We start from the raw sequence: 20,324 nt of genomic DNA on the forward strand, positions 1-20,324 counted from the left end.
GAAAGGCTTGTTTTTTCCTTTACTCTTTCTTTGATTATTTAATGAAAACAGAAATCTTCTCCTTTTTCTATTTTCACCAGAATTGTAACTCTTCCTTCACTCACCAAATAAAACACAAGAAGAAACATTATTTATAATAATGTTGCTTGTCAAGTCACGACATCTGCTGCATGGCAGTGCCTGCTTGTGGTGCTTTCTAATGATAATACCTACACATGGTTCATATTAAGAAGATCAAAAACGCATAAAACAAAAATATGGATGTGGATGTTTTAGAAATTCTTATTACTGTGATTTTTTATTTTTTTATTATGACTTTTTATTAATAGTGAACTTGTATTCAGTTCTATAGCATATGCTGTTTTAACTGTGGCAAAACAAAAAAACTGCCTTACTCTAATTGGGTGATGTTGGTAAAACTTGATGGCCTCAGTTGTTAAGGACTAGTAAAGATGATGAGAGTTTTACATCGGACCAGCATTCAGCTGTTTTGTTCTTGAGAGACATGAAGTCTGATAGTTTAAGTAGTGCCATTCCTAAACTCTTGAGCATTATCATGGGTTGTGTTCTGAAAAGCTTTGGAAGTTACACTGAGAAATGTTGCTGCATGTTACTGTAAATATTAATACTTGGCCTCTATTTGATATTCAGTAGTCTTTTTTTCCTTCTGCATGCAGAGGTTTATAAATTGTTATTATCTGGCTGGCTAGAAAGTATCAAGAAAAGTATTTTTTCTTTTTGCACTTCTCAAGTGTTTATTTTATTTTGAGTGTCAAAGCTACATTCTAGCCACATCTTTTATCCAGATCTAAAGAAACAGATTTGTCATCACGTCTGTTAACAATAAACAACCAATAACTGGGGTAAGAATAAATATTCATAATTGAGGGATGCTGACATTCAAATCAGAGGCTGTTAGTTTAAGGCTGTCCCATGATTGTGTGATTGGGAAATGTCAGGGTTAAAACCAGGTCAACAAAAACCTAAAACAATAATTTATTTTTCTAATTCCAATATTTCCAAACTGTTAAACTCTCATTTTGTTGAAAACCTCAAACTCTCTGTGTCGTTTATTGCTTAATATCCACCTTTCTGTGTGCCTTACCCAACCCTGTCTGCTTATACTGCATAAACAAGTTATCATCTCTTCTGCTGTGATTCTTTCCTTTCTAAAACAAAGCTTTTTCCAAAGTAAGCAATTGATTTTGTATTTGTGGCTCCTCCAATTAAAATCACTTAACACTTCATTTTTTATTTTTCTTTTAAAATATTGAGTTTTTTTTCTGTTAAACAATTCTTTTTTGTTTTGTTCTTTTTCCCACTAGAAAATACAGTGTGCATGACTTATTCTTTTAGTAGTTTTATTATATTGCTGATTTTAAAGGTCCTGAACAAAAGCATTCATGGCGTTTCCACTTGTACTATATTTTAGATGAACTTTACAGTGTGTTGCAATATAATTCTGTTCTTCAAGTGGGAGAACAGGGAGAATAAGGAGGATGGGAAATAAATAAACCAAGAGAAGAAACGTAGTGGAAAAGTCAAGCTTTTCCTGGTCAAAAACCAGGAAATCAGAACTCATACACCTAATCCAAAGCACACAAAAGCCTCAAAGCCATTAAATATAGATGGCTACAAAGTTTAGAGCTACTGTATGTAAGAAAAGGGCCAAAATTTGTATGTGCAGAAATGATGGGGAGGCAGAGAGTAGGCTGTAAAGTATACTTCATAAAATGCAGGGCAGTTTCAAGTCAGGGTTGAAGGGAAATATGCAGCACTGAGTACAAGTTCATTTTGAAAATTTAAAATAACAAGAAACATTATTATTACTATTATTTATTTTGCTCACACCTTTATCCAAGGTAATTTACAATATGTGTAGTACTATTGGTTACATTTCTTTTGTTTTTCCAATTGGCGCACCAGCAGATGAAGTGACTTGTCCAGGATCTGAAGTCCTTAACCCCTATGCCACACTGCCTGCCCTATGTAGGATACCTCTACAGTGAATAAGAAAAGAAAAGAAAAAAAGTGTACTACAAAGTAAAAAATAAGTCTCTCATACATCACTCGTAAAATAAAAGGTGGGTGCTTTTGCTAAGATTTTAAGAAGTGTTTTTTGAATGTTGATTGATGAAAAGTGCCCACGCTTTTATTTTACGAGTGATGTATGAGAGACTTATTTTTTACTTTTTAGTACACTTTTTAACTTAATATAAGCGTGGTTTTTAAAAAGTATTTTATATATATATATTATTTTCAACTTTTTAGTCTTGGGTTTGTTTTAGTATAATTTTGTAATCAATATTTTAACACTTCCTTTAATATTTTTATCCATTACTAGCACCATCCATTGGTGAAATCTTTAACTATTCTTCATATGAACATTTCATTTCTTAACATGGATTAATTGATCAATTAGTGAAACTGATTATTGATTCATGTATTGTCATGGGAAGTGAGTAAGAGTGCAAAATTTCAAGTCATTTGGACAATAGCAAGTGGGTTAAATATTGATTACAAGATTTGTACCAGACAACAAATGGGTGAAGTTAAAATAAGCGTGGTAATAATAATAATAATAATAATAACAATAATAATAATAATAAAAAGACGATGCTTTGAAAAATTCAATGCTATAACTAATTAAAAAAAATAGCTCTAGTGCTAATTACACCTAAGAGCATCTGATTAAAAGGAAATTAGAATTATTATAAAGTTTAAAGCAGAAATGTGTAGGTAAAGGAATGTCCATTATAAATACAAGATGGGAGACACTGTCATACAGGAAGCAACCTACGAAAAGGATTTAGGGGTATATTTTTGATGCAACATTTTCATCGACTAAGCAATGAACAAAATCAATTAAAATTTTAAATAAAATTTTAGGTTATATCAACAAAACTGTTGAATTTAAGTCAGCGGACCTTATGCTCAAATGTTATAATGCACTAGTAAGACGGCACCTGGAATATTGTGTGCAGTTCTGGTTACCCTGCTACACGAAGGACATAACAACACTTGAAGCTGTGCAGAGGAGAGCAACCAAGTGCATCCCAGGACTTAAGCACATCATGTCTTACTCTGACAGACTTAAAACATCAAACCTGTTTAGTTTTAAGCAGAGGAGGCTGTGAGGTGACCTAATCCAGGACTCCAAAATTCTCAAGGGTGTTGATTAAGTAAATCAAGCAGAAGTCTTTCTATTTAACAGTGAATCACGTACTCGAGCATGCCAGTAGAAGTTAAGGGGGAGGGCATTTAGAACTGAAGCCAGGAAACACTTCTTTACTCAAACAGTGGTGGGAATCTGGAACAAACTACTGAGACATGTAGTTGAAGCAGAAACCTTGATAACCCTTAAGAAGTATCTGGATTAGATATTAAGGCAGCTTAGCTGTTAGATTGAATGTTGCCTTTTCAATTGTCAAATATCTTATGTTCTTATACTGTATGCTTTTTCAAGTGCCAGCCAGAGGAAAAGAAATAGAAATCATTTTAAATTGATAGTTTTCAAAAGATTTCATATGTGAAAGGGTCATTAACATGCCACTGCTAAAACTGAAATAACAAAACCAGTTGCAAACTTTTCATCCTCTGCCAAAGCAAACCATGTGTTGTCTTACCAGCAAACTCAAAAACATCTGTTTATGCTGGGGGTGAGTAAGTGAACTGCCATACAGTCATCTGCCTGACCTCTGACTACTATATCATTCACTATCTACAGTATAGGCTAGTTACTTGTGGTGCCTTTTTGTTACTTTTTCTGTCTGGTTCATAATGCATGTTTACACCTCTTGTTTGTTTATTTAGTTATTTAAAAAAATACATGAGTGGATGCATCTAGTACCAAAACATAATAACAAAAAAACTGACATCTACAGGGTTTCAGAATAGATGCAGAAAGTCAATTTCTAGAATGTTTGCTCTGTGTTTTATTAAGTTTGGCTTCATTATACCAGTGTTTAATCAGAAAGGCAGATACCGTTATGAGGAATTGCATTTTTAGTTATCACCAGAGTTCTATAAATGTAATGTGGAAATACAAAGCATACATATTGCAGCTTATAATGTTGTAAAAGCAGTTATTAGCCAACCATCTGTTCAAGGCTATAGATACAGTACCTGTAGAGGGTGTTCAGAGTTTTAAAAAACTATGAGCACACTTGGATCGTTAGTTATGACTTACAGCTACATAAAGACTTTATTTTCGAAAAGGACAACTAAATAATAATTTTAATGTGGAAATTGAAAGGACTTGGTGTCACTCCAGCAATATTATAAAAAATTATGTATTCCTAAAAGGCAAGTACAACCTGATAGAAATCATACATACTGTTGTCCATGTGGACCTGTTTAATAAAATCACTCACAGAGCAAAATTTAATTGGTTTCTCACATTTTGCATTCTTCTTTGTGTTTACACCTAATATTATGTTGTTAGACAATAAAGCAATAATTAAGCAAATACAGTACTTTAAAACGTGAGTCATATTAGTTGATGTAACTATAACTATGAATGTCTCTGATCAAACAATCAGAAACAGACTTCATGAGGGTGGCCTGAGGGTTCTACTGGGCCCTGTGCTCACTATCCAGCACTGTGGAACTCGATTGGCCTTTCCCATAGAATACCAGAATTGGCAGGTCCACCACAGGCACCCTGTGCCTTTCACAGATGACAGTAGGCTCACCCTGAGCACATGTGACTGACAGATGTGAAAGGGTCTGGAGAAGCCATGGAGAACGGTATGCTGTCTGTAACATTGTTCAGCATGACTGGTTTGGTGGTGAGTCAGTGATGGTCTGGGGATGCGTATCCATGAAGGGATGCACAAACCTCTACAGGCTAGACAACTGCACCTTGACTGCCATTAGGTATCGAGATGAAAAATCCTTGGACCCATTGTCAGACCCTATGCTTGTATAATGTGTCCTGGGTTCCTCCTGGTGCACAACAATGCCCGGCCTCTTGTGGTGAGAGTATGCAGGCAGTTGCTGGAGGATGAAGGAATTGATACCACTGACTGGCTTCCACATTTGCTTGACCTAAATCTAATAGAACACCTCTGGGACATTATGCTTTGGTCCATCCGACGCCGCCAGGTTGCACCTCAGACTGTCCATGAGCTCAGTGATGCCCTGGTTAAGATCTAGGAGGAGATCTCCCAAGACACCATCCGCCGTCTCAATTTTTTTATTTTTAATAAATTTGCAAAAACCTCAAATAAACTTTTTTCATGTTGTCATTATGGGGTGTTGTGTGTAGAATTCTGAGGAAAAAAAATGAATTTAATCCATTTTGGAATAAGGCTGTAACATAACAAAATGTGGAAAAAGGGATGTATATATATATACACATACATACAGTCAGTACCGTGCTAGGCTATTTTGCACCCTAGGCCAAGCTGTTTGGTAGGTAACCCATGCAGCTTAGTTTCCCCCCCACTTATGATCTGCGATGTATATATACAATGAAATTGTCAGTGTGAAATTAGCTGTCATAGTGTTAAATTAACCCTTAAAAGTGTATATATGAAAAGAGTGTTTCCATATGTGCACTTTTAAGTGTTAATTTAATATTGGTATTTGTTTACATGTTCTTTGAATAAGCCACATGATGTTAATACTGTTTATGTTTCAAAATTATTATTTGTAATACTTTTTTAAATTAAGAGTCAGGTAATAGAATCTGAAAGTGTCAGTGAACTAAATATTGTGAATAATATTAAACATTATTATGCACATATATGAAGCAGTGTTTACATACCATTTTCTTTGAAAATACAGCAATTATTCATAAAGCAAATACTGTGCATATAATATGTGGCATCTGTGATTACTGAATTTCCAAATACATAGGTGACAGTTTCAGGAACTAACAGCTTCATTGTCAAAGAATTTATATTCACTTAAGTACAAATTCTTTGCCTTCATGAAGTAAAATTACATTTTGAAAGTTCCCATTATTAAGTATTTATGTTGCTGTGGCATGAAAAAGCTGTGCTACAGTGCCTCTTTCTTTCTTTCTTTCTTTCTTTCTTTCTTTCTTTCTTTCTTTCTTTCTTTCTTTCTTTCTTTCTTTCTTTCAGACTCTTCTAATTTGTTTATATCTCAACTAGTAACTGTAGAGACAAAGCAAACAACATTAAGGGGTGACACTTTGGAACAATGGCTTTAAAGGTTGGCTATTAATTAATCCAAATATTGATGTCTTTAAATATAAACCTGTGGCACAATCCGAGCAGGGCTGATTTCATCTTACTGCCACCTACAAGCCTGTATAGCTGATGTTTGCTATCCAAGCAAGAATTGTGATGGGGGGGACTCGGGTGGGAGTTTGGCAAAGTTGTAGGAGCTTCTGTAAAATTTTATTTTCCCCTTGGGGTCAAATAAACTGTTATTATCAGTCTACCTTAAACATATACATAACACAAAGAAAGCGTTTGTTACAGTTCAGTTATGTAGCTGTAATAGATCAACAGATACTCTATAAACTGTTTCCTATTTAAAGCACGGCTTTGTTGAAACCAAAGAAAACGTTAGTTAATGTTTTGTTACAGTAACAATAGAGAGTTGCGCTCTAGTTCACCCAAGTTGCAAAGGGTTAACCGTTTTTGGGCAAGCCGAGAGTCAAACAGCTACAGAGATTTCACATAACGGTCGGTTTGACATACTGTTTAAGTGAATTACGAGCAAAGCAAAAAGAAAACGGCTCCTTTGTTTTTCATTTCGTGTCGCACACAACTCCACTGTATTTTTGATTACGATATGTGGCAAATTGTAGCAACGGATATTCTCGCAACATTACAAAGGTTGATGTTTTACTGTCATTCTCACGTGCTGACATATAAATAAAGGTGATCTAACTAGCACAGATATGTAGCATTCTGTTCTTGGACAGCTTTCGAATGTGTCGCTTTAATTGAACTTACTGCTAATGTAATGCGTGTGTGTTTAAGTGATTAGGACTGAATAGAAAGACAGTAATAAACAGTCCAGAGAGAATTCTACGCAGGACCTTTTTTCAACATAAGTGTACAAACTACAGTAAAAATGTATTTTTTATAAGTCATATCAGTTTAATATTATTTTTTGAGCAGAGTTCTTTCCAATTTCATATTCGCTGTCTGAGTCTTGCGGAGTCTCATTAATATTTTTGTAGCACTCACAGGTGTTGGACAGCGTACGTTTATTTATTTATTTATTTGAGAAAATCAGCTGTACTGTATTTCTAAATGTCAGTCCATAGTAGCCAGTGTGCTGTTCAACGCTGTGCTCTCTTGGGGAAGCAACTTGTGCTCAAAAGAAGCACAGTGCCTGAATAAACTCACCAGGAAAGCCTGCTCCATCACAGGGCGAACTCTGAGCATATTGGAAGCCGTGGAAGAAAGGATGGTGGGAAAATTGGATACCATCATGAAAAATCCCCTCCAGAAGGCGCTGTTTTAGATCGCTTTCAACCACAGAATCATTCCACCACGGTGTGCTAAGATTCATTTTTGAAATATCTGCACAATATGTATTTATTTATTCTTAGCGATTGGTTAATTGGCTGTATTATTTGTCCTGTGAATCTGCTTGTTTTCATGTTTTTGCACCTGAATGCATCTCTATTTCCTGTTGGGATTAATAATCTCTTTAATCTAATCTAATGACTGCACTGTTCGTTATATGGATGTTGAATGCACCTCCTGAAAAAGAATCTGTTTTGAACAAAAGTCGCGATTGTGTCTGAATGTGTACAGTTTGTAATTTGTTTCCCTTTGTTCTTGGATAAAACTATAAACTGTAATGCACGTGAGTTTAGGAAAGCCTACCAACAATTGTTCATGGAAATATTTTACAAGGAGCGCGATCACTTGAATGGGAGACCTCAAATGTACCGATTAGTTAAAAGGGCAACGGAAAAAAAAACATTATTGACAGCTTTTCCGATCGAAGCGCTAACCACTGTACCACCCTTTAGAAGGCTTTGCCCATCTTTAACTTTAAAATGCCAGCTACAAGTGCAATAATGTGACATTACAACTGAACAAAATTTTGCAACGTGTGCAGATTTGTTTGTGGTATTTCCGAATCATAACGTAACATTTTGTGAAACCCACTTAACTCAACTGCAGGTCATAGACGTCCGGCATGCAGGCAGCAGTTGGATCAAGGCAGGAAGTCACTCTGGACTGGCTTAGAAACACACACTGTATAGACAATTTAGCAAACTAACTCCATGTTAATAGGAATAGGGGAGGAGACACAGAGTACTAGAGAAGGAAACACGGGGAGAACGTTTAAACTGCCGATAGCCAACTTGGAGCGGAATTGGAACCCAAAACATCATTCCCTAATTACAGGGAAACGATATGTATTAATCAGTCAGAAAAGTAAAATATTTTTTCAGTGGTACAATACGGAAGTGTGCTTTATAATCGTTGATATTTGCAGTTTGCAACGTGTGCCTGAAAAGAATATGAAATGATCAAAAAGATGAAACTCCAACTGATAAAATAAATATGGTCCAAGCCATCATAGGCTTTATATTCAGATGATGACTGAATAAAATCAGGCAAAAAACAATACACGGTAATATTTTTTGAAAAGGATCGGGATCGGGTAACTCCCTATAAACTTGATGAGTTATTGTCGTCCTTGGTACAACAAGCGCATATCTTAGAAACGCGCTGATCAAAAGATCCAACAACCGATTCGCGCACATCTTTAGAGTCTGCATGCTGTACACTGAGCATTTAAGTCAGACAAAAGCTCTAACATATCGTGTGTTAAATGTAGTTTTTAGAGTTGTAGAACTACCTGTTACATTCATGTTGTTAACATACGTTAGAATTTGGAAGACTAAGAAAGTATACCATTCCTCCTACACATTAGGCCTATGTATATATTAATAATCCATCCATCCATTATCCAACCCGCTAAATCAGGTGATTCACATTTTACATGAAATTTCTTTTTCATCTTCTTCATTACTCCATCCAACCTTTAATCGTCAGCTAATTTAAAGACGCCTACGTCAGATACATCAGGGCCATGGCGGGAATCAAACCAGATAACATAAGTTTATTTGTAAGCTGCCCAACGTAAAATGACCACCCGTTTTTCCAAACTATCCTGATGGACTTACTGTAAGCTAAACTCTTTTCACATGTCCAAGAAAAATAATGCCATGCCCCACAATGTTACTACATTGCACAAAAAAAATGGATAGGGGATGTCTTCTTATGTAGGATGCCAAAAGTACTGTAAACTAAATAAATATAAATATATATCCACGCTCGTCATTATATACATACTAACATGAACGAGCTGACCCATTACGTACGTACTGTACCCAACAAGCTGGCTTCATTTCATTCACAGAATTTGTACAGATGAGGTCAGTTTGTACTCATAAAACTAAGATCTGGTTTAAGTAGCTTCTATTTTTCCCTTAGATCTACACATTCTAAGTCATTTTCTCCTGGGATGTCTTCATGATTAAGCACATTTCGTTCGGATTTCCTCATTTAACTTGCATACGCTGAGTAGAATACGTTACTGGAAATTCCTTTCCCACGACATTTCTATACAAACAGTGTTACAATTCCCATGTAATTTTGAGAGTTTAATAAGCTTTTGCTTTTTATTTATGGAAGTTGCCAAACTGGTAAACTTTGATGCACTTGCTTCTCTCTCTCTCTCTCTCTCTCTCTCTGCCTCTCTCTCACATAGACATTCTTCCACGCGGGCGCGCGCATATCCAATAAGGAAGCGCGTTCTTGTCTATATAATGAGAAAAAGAGTACATCACTTGAAGAAAGTCACTTCTTCTTTCTGTCTTTTTTTCGTGTCCCACGTCTGCGCGAGATGATGCAATGAGTGGCTGCTCACGTAGTTTGAGGATGTGCTGGCAAATGACGAGGGAGCCCTGCGATGAGAGCTGCTTTAAATCCTTACAGAGCAGCCTGGCGTGTTCAGCGGCAGACAGCGCCGCACCGCGCGGACAAGAGGAGCTCTCCTGTGTGTTAATGTGCGAAAATCAGACACCAGCATAGAGATACAACTTATTCTACACTTTCTTGAAGACTGTACACAGGTGTCACCAGTCATGGAAAACTCGACTTCTGACACTTCAAGCACCTGGTATTATAATAACAGTGATTTTAATAATAAAACCGATGGCTTTGGTCGAAACGAGGAGGTGGCAAAGATAGAAATCGCCGTGCTCAGTATCACTTTTGTGGTGGCTGTCATTGGGAACCTGTGCGTGCTGCTGGCACTCTACAAGACCAAAAAAAAGATCTCTAGAATGCATCTCTTCATCAAGCACTTGAGCCTGGCAGACCTGGTAGTTGCCTTTTTCCAGGTTCTCCCACAGCTTTGCTGGAAGGTCACTTTTCGTTTTTATGGACCTGATTTCCTTTGCCGGGTTGTTAAACATTTTCAAGTCTTGGGCATGTTTGCCTCCACCTATATGATGGTCATGATGACAGTTGACCGTTACATTGCAATATGCCACCCTCTGAAGACCCTTCAGCAGCCCACGCAGAGGTCCTATGTGATGATCATCAGCACTTGGGTGTTAAGTTTTATTCTCAGCATACCTCAGTATTTCATATTTTCTCTGAGTGAAATAGAGGAAGGGTCCGAAGTGTATGATTGTTGGGCACACTTTCTGAAGCCGTGGGGTGTCCGGGCTTACATTACATGGATAACGGTGACTATCTTTCTGATTCCAGTTTTTGTACTCGTGCTCTGTTACGGATTCATCTGCTATAATATATGGAGAAATATCAAACTGAAGACAAAAAAGCAAACGGGAGAAACTGCGTCCAAAAACGGACTTATACCCTCTACAGTGAGCAGTGTGACCACCATCTCCAGGGCTAAACTGAGGACTGTCAAAATGACCTTCGTCATTGTCTTGGCTTACATCGTGTGCTGGGCACCTTTTTTCATCGTGCAGATGTGGTCAGCCTGGGATATGAACTTTTCATGGCATGGTATGTAACTGGTGTGATTTATTTCTTTCTCCTACCTTACATAAATAAGCAAGTGAGTTGAAGAAATTCGATGATGTAATATTATCTGGCTCTTCATATAAACACCTTACCCTGATTAATAATCTAATTCATAGAATGTATTCAGCATGGTTGACATCTGTTTAATATTTTAAGGGTTTTTAACCTTTCCATTTTAAATTCAAAATCCAGTACCAATTCTGGCAGTACAGGTACCAGGTCTGCCCCATGGCACCAATAACATTGTTGGCAAGTGGCAGAGGAAGACCCTTGCAGACACACTGGGAGAACATGCAAACTCCACACAGGTTGGGATAATAGTATAAACCTAACCAATCAGTGTATTATATAAAACAAAATGTATCTAATTTTATTTCAGATGACCTACAAGCAACTGGTCTTGAACAACTTTTAAGCTTTCCTTCAGCAATTGTGTTTTGTAAGCTGGATATATCTGCTTTTGTACGAAATGCAAGACAAATGAAATGCTGCATACTTAAATGTGAAACAAAATGTCGCGTTTCAAGTTAGATTTATGGCATTCCCCACTTCCTTAAAAAGTTAACAGGCTAATCATAAATAACTAATGCAGTTCTAAAGGTACGATTTGTCTTGCATATATTTATAGGGTTGGTCAAATGTAGCATAGAATTCCAGCGCTTGGTCTTTAAAATAGCAGAATTTGGCAAATTAAAAATGATATGTAATAATCCTGTTCAAGTTTAGACTCAATGCCAAGTAAATCATGTTTACATACAAAGATGATAAACAGGAGTGGATTTTTATTACTGTGAATTTCAGAATGTCTAGATGTCTCTATAAGAATATTATGTAACACAGAAAAAGCAGCAATACATGTCAAGCACAGCCATTTCAACTTGTTATATGTATAATTACTCATTGTCAAAAATGCTTCACAATTTATAAAATTAAAAGAATCAAATATTACATACCTTAAAGTAAATTTCCTCTCTTGCTTATTCTTCTAACTTAATTTAAACATGCCCTTTAGTATTTTCTCTCTGCATGTATTCAGTACTGAAGGTGCCCGTGTTTAGTTTCAAGGTTCAAAATCTCCATTTTATTCCCTTTTTTTATTTGTTGTTATTTTTTTTAACTATTTAATTGCAAGAAGTATGTTCCTAATGCAAGTTTTTATTCATATTTTCTTCCAATTGTAGTTTACATTTGTTCTTGTACAGGGAAGCTATTTTAGGTGGGTATTTTGGTTCTTCCCATAGATAATAGAGACTTTGGTAAATTATTTGCTAAGGGTGGACCCCTTAAAGTTTTTCAGAGTAGTTTAGTTATTCTTAGTTAAAAAGTTTTCTTCTTTTTTTTTTATTACTTCTTTTGAATCATAGATATAGTTTTCATATGTTATGGTTAAGATTTCTCGAGAACTTGTGATTGACCACACTCTGAATTATGACAGGATGGTTTAAGTTAGTTAGTGATAAGCCTATGTGGGAATAATATGTTCATAAATACCACTTTGAGAGATGACCATACCAAATCAAGCAGATTTATTTTTACACTTTATTGTAAAACTAGCATGAAAAGAATGTAGGGCACCATTATATGTAAAGGATTTCACCATTAAGGATTATTTACTTTAGGAACTAAGCAAAACAAAAAGAAAGAGGAAAAACAAAAGAAGACCATCCTTTTAATACTTTTGGAATTCTTACAGTGTTATGCATTGTAACTGATGTCAAGATTTCAGGTACTCAGGCACTTTCTTTAATTCATAGGGTTTTTCTTTTTTTCTGTTTTCAGACTCTGATGACACAGCAGTTACACTTTCAGCTTTACTGGCGAGCCTGAACAGCTGCTGCAATCCATGGATATACATGTTTTTCAGTGGACATCTTCTGCAAGATTTTGCTCACTGCTTTCCCTGTTGTCACAAAATGCACAAATTTAAAAAAGAAGACTCAATTAGCAGCATAAGGAAGAATACTCTCTTCACTAAGATCTATCAGCGAAGCTCATTCTACAGCACGGGCAGCTGGAGGGACGGTGATAATTCTCCTAAATCCTGCACGTCCATACCTCTTGAAACGTGAACTTCTCCTTAAATGGCTCTGCAGGCATTAACAAAAAGGAGTTTTGTTAAATGAACTTAAATTACTATGAAACTAGAAATGTTTAGTTTCAGACAGTCTGTCTTATCTTGAAAAATGTTTATTACTTAAATGTTTGTTGGGTATTTTAAGAAATAAATCAAGCCACATTTAATAGAATTTGTTATCCGTCAAAATGACAAGTGTGGAAATTTGTGTGGCCTTTTGTGGCAGCCCGTATGCATGGCGTTTCACAGGAGTTAAGACTGCCAGTGCTAGCCAGCGGAAAGGTTTATTTTGAAAGACCATCTTCTGAGTACTTAGCGTTTCGTTATGAAATTACTGAGCTTGTACTAATTGATCATTGTTTAACACTAAAGCATTCTTCAATTGCTTAGCATTTCCCAGAAATGTAAGTTTATTTACTTTTAATATAATAAAAATTACTTGAATTTATACTCCCAACTTGATGAATGTATTAATTGGCGGTAGCATTCAAATTTACTGGAGCATACAAATAACCAGGCATCCTCTCACAAGTGTCTATAACTACAGAAGAAAACACAGCCTTGTTTCACAGCTAATACACATTTAATACAAATATATACAGATAATATTAAATAAACCAGAATACAGACATAAGGTTATTTTTATAGTCTGTTAAAGGCAGATGTGAAATACTTTGGAATTTCCAAAGCGCAAGGTACTACAAATAAAGAGAAAAATGAAATGATTTATGCTTATTAAATTATATAATGTCAGTGATTGTTCAATGAATATTTTAGTGTGCACTCTAAACAAACCAAAGGGAAGTGTCAGAAAGTGAGGTACAGTGAGAGTGTCTATTTTACAAAGCAGTTTATCAAGGATCGTTAAAAGAAAAAAATTGAAATACCTACTGGTAGTGTTTTCTTTGTTACAGGCATTGCGAATTAAGACATTTTTCATCATTTTCTCAGACCATTTAACAGGCTTTAACATTAATGTACTTGCACAAGGATATATAGAATTAACAAAAAAGCAAAAAATGTACGATTCTTCTGAGAATGTTTGTATTCGTTCTGTCAGAACACGTTATGTTTAGCAGATCATGCATATATTTAATGACATACTATGCATCTGTAAGTCTATTATCTACATATATAGATATATATATATCTATATATCTATGTACAGTTGATATCTTAATTTGACACTTTTTAATTATTATTAACATTTTGGAAATTAAATGAAATAATATGTATTTTAAGTTACTGCACTACAAGAAGCAGTTTTTTATTTATTGTACGCATGTAATTACAAGATTGTTAAAAAAAAGTTTGAAAAATTGCATATCTACATGAAAAGTAAATCAATTTTTATGGTCTAATTTCATTTTCAAATGTATGACATAAAAATAACCATGAAATCAATAAAAATCGTCTTTTATTTTGAAATTGTTTGCTTCCTTACTTCTTTGCATTGCTAAAATGTAGTGATAATACTTTTGACTGTAAACATATTGCTTATATCACTTGCCTTTTTATTGTATTTTTTTAAAACATATTCTTGTATAAAGCTGGGGTGTATTATAAAAGTAAATCACTTTTTGAATACATTGAATATGGAATGTGTGGTATATGTAGAGTACACTGAAACACTAGTCCTGGAGGGCCGCAGTGGCTGCAGGTTTTCATTCTAACCCTTTTCTTAATTATTGACCTGTTTTTGCTGCTAATCAACTTCTTTTGAATTCATTTTAATTGATTTGTTTTTTAAAACTTGCTCCCTGGAATTTCTTCACAGCTCCTCTTTCCTTAAACTTAGGCTTCGGAAGTTTGGGGTTTCTTCAGAGATTCTAAAGACTTTCTACTCTGGCGTCGTGGAAAGTATCCTGACACAGAATATTACACCCTGGTTTGAAAACTGCTGTGTTTAGGACAGTAAAACCCTACAGAGAGTGATCAATGCAGCGGAACACTGCTGTACGTCAGCTCTACCATCTATGCAGGACATTTACACTAGAAGATGCAGGACCAGAACTCTCAGGATTATCAAACACTCCTCTCATCCCAGTAATAGCCTGTTTCATCTGTTAAAATCAGGCAAAAGGTTTTGTAGCGTCCTGGCCAGGACAGAGAGACTCAGAAGGAGTTTCTATCCTCAAGCCATAAGAATGTTAAATCAAAACATGCCATCTTATCCATGACCCTCCATGTACTTAGACTGGACTGTAAGTTGTACTCTGCCATCTACCCTTACCTTTTTTGGAATTTGTCTGTGCCTATGCACCTGTCTAACTTTGGTTTTCCACAATAATCACTGCACTATTGCACCTTAACACTTAATTCTACTTTATTCACATAATTTTACTTATTTATTATGTTCTACTATACTGTTATCTTTCAACCTATGACTTTTTGTTAATTTAACTGATATTCTTCTAACTTTGCACAATTTTGATAAGCGGATCAGGATTCATTTCACTGCGTGTTGTCCTGTATAACTATGCATGTGACAAATAAAGAATCTTGAACAGAAAAGAAATGTGAAGTGAGTGAGCCAACAGAAGACCAACTATGTCACGGCCTCAAACTCCCACCAATTACTAATTAGGCGCTGATTCTTGTTATTAATTAAACCCATTCTTTAATTCCATGGCTTGTTGCTGCTCTCATTGTGCAATAGCAAACATTTTCAAAATTGTTAATTTTTTCTTTACTTTTCTAAGAGCACTATTAAAATGTTTTGGGGGCCTGAGCAGATCAACAGTCATGACACCTCCACCCTTTTTATTTTCAGGTATGGAATGATGATCACAGTTTGCTGGTCATGTTTTGCTTCATTTTGTATCTCATTATTGTTTGGCTGCTAATTAAGGAAAAATAAACAATTACTGGGTCTGAGTCTTCAAGTCAATTAAAATGAACTCAAAAGAACTTAATTAGCAGCAAAAACAGGTCACTTATTAAGAAAAGGGTTAGAACAGTGTTTCCCAAATTCGGTCCTGTAGCCCCACTGTGGCTGCAGGTTTTTGTTCCAACTAGATTCCTAATCAGTGACAACACCTGATAACACTGATCTCATTTAATTAGCTGATATTATTTTTCTTTTATTCTACATTCAGAAAAGCACAACAGCATGATTTTTTACATTTATAAAACATTTTGAAATATTTCTGCTTTTGCTATAGATTTAAATGCTTAACTCTCTTTTGTTGATTTCATTATATTTTGCCCTTTCTCTGTGCAGTTTTTCCCTTGCATTGTATCTTATTAATGACAAATAAAAATGAGCAGAGCAGACACGCTGACAAACAACAGTGAATAATCAACGGCTGCAACTACTTTAGCATCAGACCCACTAATTAGTGCCTGGTAATTTTAATATATATATATATATATATATATACCAAACACAGTTTTCTAATTTATATATTGTTCCCAAAACACAGAACTTGGGAAATAATATATCACTTAATTAGCCCAGTAGTCCAATTAAAAACAGAAGCTGGTTGGAACAGAAACCTGCAGCCACAGGGTGTCCAGGACCGAGGTTGAGAAACACTGGGTTAGAATGACAACCTGCAGCCACTGCGGCACTCCAGGACTGGAGTTTGAGAACCCTGCTGTATAGGTTAGGCCAAGGCCTTTGTACGAGTTTTTGGTTATCTGTTAAATCACATTCTTTTAATGCTGCCTAAAATAGAAACAAGTCCTTATAAATAAACCAGCTAGTTATTGTTTTTATAATACTCTTTCCTGCCCCCATCTCCCTCCACCACTTTTCTTCTCAGGGAACGATCAGAGTTTTATTATGACATGAGTTTTAAAGAGGAAAATTTTGATATTTTATTATCAATGGACAAAAATTTTCAAAATGTTTGGTTCTATTTTAATTCTGCTCAAAGCATCTACTCATTCTAAAGAGACAACGGTACTTTAAAAGAAATAGAGAATTAACAAAATATTTAAAAATGGGTCATGACTTTATGATTAGACAGGGTCTACAAACATGTCCACATGTCAAAGTTAATGTGACTATGTTGTGCTAATTTTTTATTCATAATATAAAAAATTGTACAAATAAGCAGAAAGGGTTTTTTTTTTGTTTGTTTGTTTGTTTAGGAACAACACAAAAGAGCTCTCATTAAAGACTAATTGTGCAGCCACTTACTTAATCAACCTATTATTATCTTACTCCACATGCCGTTGTGATTTAAATGTTGATGATTCCTTATATCATCTTTCCCTCCATGATGTAATACCTCTAATCTTAAAAACAACAAAGTGATTTTTTTTTTCTCAACCTCCTTCACATAAGCAAAGAATCTTGGTAAGTTTCTTTAACATCATAACTGCACAATAAGTAAGGTTCTGGGTGAATTTATTGAACATTTTAGATCATTTTCCAAAATTAAACCTGCACTGCAAAATCAGGTTGTGCTTAGGAATACATTCTGTAGAAGATGACCCTTCCTAAGGCAGGTATACATAACATAACATTCTCAAACCAACTTAGTCCAATTCAGGGTCACAGAATGGTGGAGCTTATTTTGATAGCAATGTTGACAAAGTCAGGAAACAAGAATATTCCAGTCTACCTCAGGTTCCACTCATACACAAAACCACAGGGCTAATTTGGAACCATCAATTAACCAAACCAGCACTTCTTTGGAGATGTGGAAGAAAGACAGAAGTACTTTGAAGAAAGATCACTCGGACAGAAGGAGCCAACTCAACATAGACAACAACAAGAAAGGTATGGGTTTTGAACTCAAGATCTGTGAAGCAGCATTACTGAGCATCACTGTGCTTTCATGCCATGCAGGATGCACACAATGTTATGTAATATTCTATATCAATATACTAAAATTAGAATCATTTTATTGCTAGCATGTAAAACATACCAGAATTGGCTTTGGATAGGTACAAAAAAATGGAAATACAAGACATTACCAACCCAACTAACATTATGCAAACAACTATACAAATAAGGGCAGCATGGTGGCACAGTGGTAGCACTGCTGCTTTGCAGTTAGGAGACCCGGGTTCGCTTCCCGGGTCCTCCCTGTGTGGAGTTTGCATGTTCTCCCCGTGTCTGTGTGGAGGCGCTCCGGTTTCCTCCCACAGTCCAAAGACATGCAGGTTAGGTGGACTGGCGATTCTAAATTGGCCCTAGAGTGTGCTGTGGGTGTGTTTGTGTGTGTCCTGCGGTGGGTTGACACCCTGCTTGGGATTAGTTCCTGCCTTGTGCCCTGTGTTGGCTGGGATTGGATCCAGCAGACACCCGTGACCCTGTGTTCGGATTCAGCAGGTTGGAAAATGGATGGACTATACAAATACAACCATTTCTTGAACAAAATATTTACAAACTCAAATAAATAGAATAACTATACAGAATAATATACATATCAAATACTACAAGCTGACCATATATGAAGTATTTACAAACAAACAGCACAGTTACCAATTATTTGCTGTGAAAACATTCAGGAGTAACCCTATTACTTAATGTGATTATATATAATTTATTTATAATATATAAAACAGAGGTTAATGTGCTTACTAGAAACACTTCTTAGGACATATACTGTATATATATATATATGTATATGTATGTGTGTGCATGTATATATAATTATATATATATATATTATACGTATAGTAGCATGGCCAAAGAGGAACCATTGTACTCAAAAATGGTAGGGCACCAACAGGGTTACCACATTTACTAAAAATAAAAGAAAAGATGGCTCTATGACCCAAACAAGAACAAAAAAGACGCATGATTTGCCATAACAATTTAAGGTTAACTGGGAGATTTTTTCTCACCAAATGTCTGGTCAATATGAGATGGTACCTTCCGGAAATGGTTCCTTTTTATGCTGACTTGACTGGAAGGTGTGGAGCCTTCTTGGGGCTTTCAGGCATGCCTTAGTGTCCTCCATGGGTGACGGCTCATTACTGGAGGAAATGGAGAAGATACTGTTAGTGTTAGCACACCGTCTTGTTCCAGGGTGGAACTGCTTACCTCCTCAGAACCTGGCAGATTGTTCCCAGATGCACATGTGTGACTGTATACATAAATATATATATACCCATAAAGGGAATCTTTATGGATAGATTATTAAATAAAGGATCTTCATATATAAGAGATGCTTTATTATATATTAATATATTAGTGCATTTTATAGAAAAACTTAATGGATTCCAATGAACCTCTTTTCCTTTGTTTTTTTTTTTTGTAAGGTATATCTTGGTTTGTTTCAGAAAAACCATTTAAGTTTTTACAGTTTGGCTGGTAATAAAGTACAGTTTGGTCTTGATCCCAGAAAAAGGCGAAAGAAAGAAGCCAAAACTCATATGCATTTAATTTAGTTGCTGAGCATAGTGGTTCACAATGCTGCTTCACAGCGCCAAAATCCTGAGCTTAAATTATGATCTTGTCAATGTGTATGCATTTGGCATGACCTCTTTGTGTTTGTGTGCATTTCTTCATGCATTCTGGTTTCCTCATATTTTCCAAAAATGTGCTGGTTAGGTTGACTGATGTTTGTAAATGTGTTCTGTATGAGTGTTGGTGGTTGAGTGACTTTGACCTGTGCTAGACTGCACCCCATCTGGGATGAATTCCTTGTACATAATGCCGCTGAGGTCATCTCTGCCCTATATTGTAATAAATAAGTTCCAAATACAAAGCAAAACTCCAATTGTTAATTTGTTCATTCCTGTTTACTGATCAGCCACTATATCTTTTACAGTGTCCTGTAGTAACTGCATTAGCAGCTCCACTAGCTATCATGCTTTGCATTATTCTTTCACTACATTTTCAGGCATAATTACTTTGTAATTAACTGAAAAGGGCTCTCAAAGCACTGCTGCTGAAGAAAATGCCATAATGTCATCACACAAACAGATGATTTTGCAAGGTGGGATCAAAGACTAAAGTCTGTCTCTGTGTATTTGAAAAGCAACATTGTAGCAGATGTTTAATTACCCTAACATAATAGATCCATTTATCTACAGTCATTCCAATTTAGTCATGTACTGAATAGAATCTGAATCATATGTTTCATTTCATTTTAAAAACAGCAATGTTACTAAGACAAAAGGAATTGGCACTACAGCATCGCCCACACAATAGGTACTCACAGTGTTTGTTTTTTTTTAGTAAATAATGGTAAAATCTGAATCTGAAGGAGATTAAAGACTGAAAAGTGGTGGAAGGGAAAAGTGTAGTTAGACAGCATAGGATAATGGAGTGT

At 35.6% G+C, this 20,324-nt stretch overlaps 1 protein-coding gene across 1 annotated transcript; it reads left to right on the forward strand.

Annotated features, from left to right (window-relative positions):
- The first annotated feature begins 9,784 nt into the window (after nucleotides 1-9,784).
- Nucleotides 9,785-14,635, forward strand: avpr1aa (arginine vasopressin receptor 1Aa). The gene is made up of 2 exons (XM_039760842.1): nucleotides 9,785-10,994; nucleotides 12,792-14,635. Exons 1-2 carry the CDS (start codon nucleotides 10,100-10,102, stop codon nucleotides 13,079-13,081), a joined length of 1,185 nt encoding a protein of 394 aa, XP_039616776.1. The 5' UTR covers nucleotides 9,785-10,099; the 3' UTR covers nucleotides 13,082-14,635.
- The last annotated feature ends 5,689 nt before the right edge of the window (nucleotides 14,636-20,324 follow it).

Source organism: Polypterus senegalus, chromosome 8 (genome assembly GCF_016835505.1).
Source record: "Polypterus senegalus isolate Bchr_013 chromosome 8, ASM1683550v1, whole genome shotgun sequence".
NCBI classification, from domain to species: Eukaryota; Metazoa; Chordata; class Cladistia; order Polypteriformes; family Polypteridae; genus Polypterus; species Polypterus senegalus.

Excerpts from the sequence above, each read along its gene's own strand:
- avpr1aa (XM_039760842.1), top strand. The coding sequence starts at position 10,100 with ATGGAAAACTCGACTTCTGACACTTCAAGCACCTGGTATTATAATAAC. Across the intron at positions 10,995-12,791 it reads TATGAACTTTTCATGGCATG|ACTCTGATGACACAGCAGTT; the intron begins GTATGTAACTGG and ends TTCTGTTTTCAG.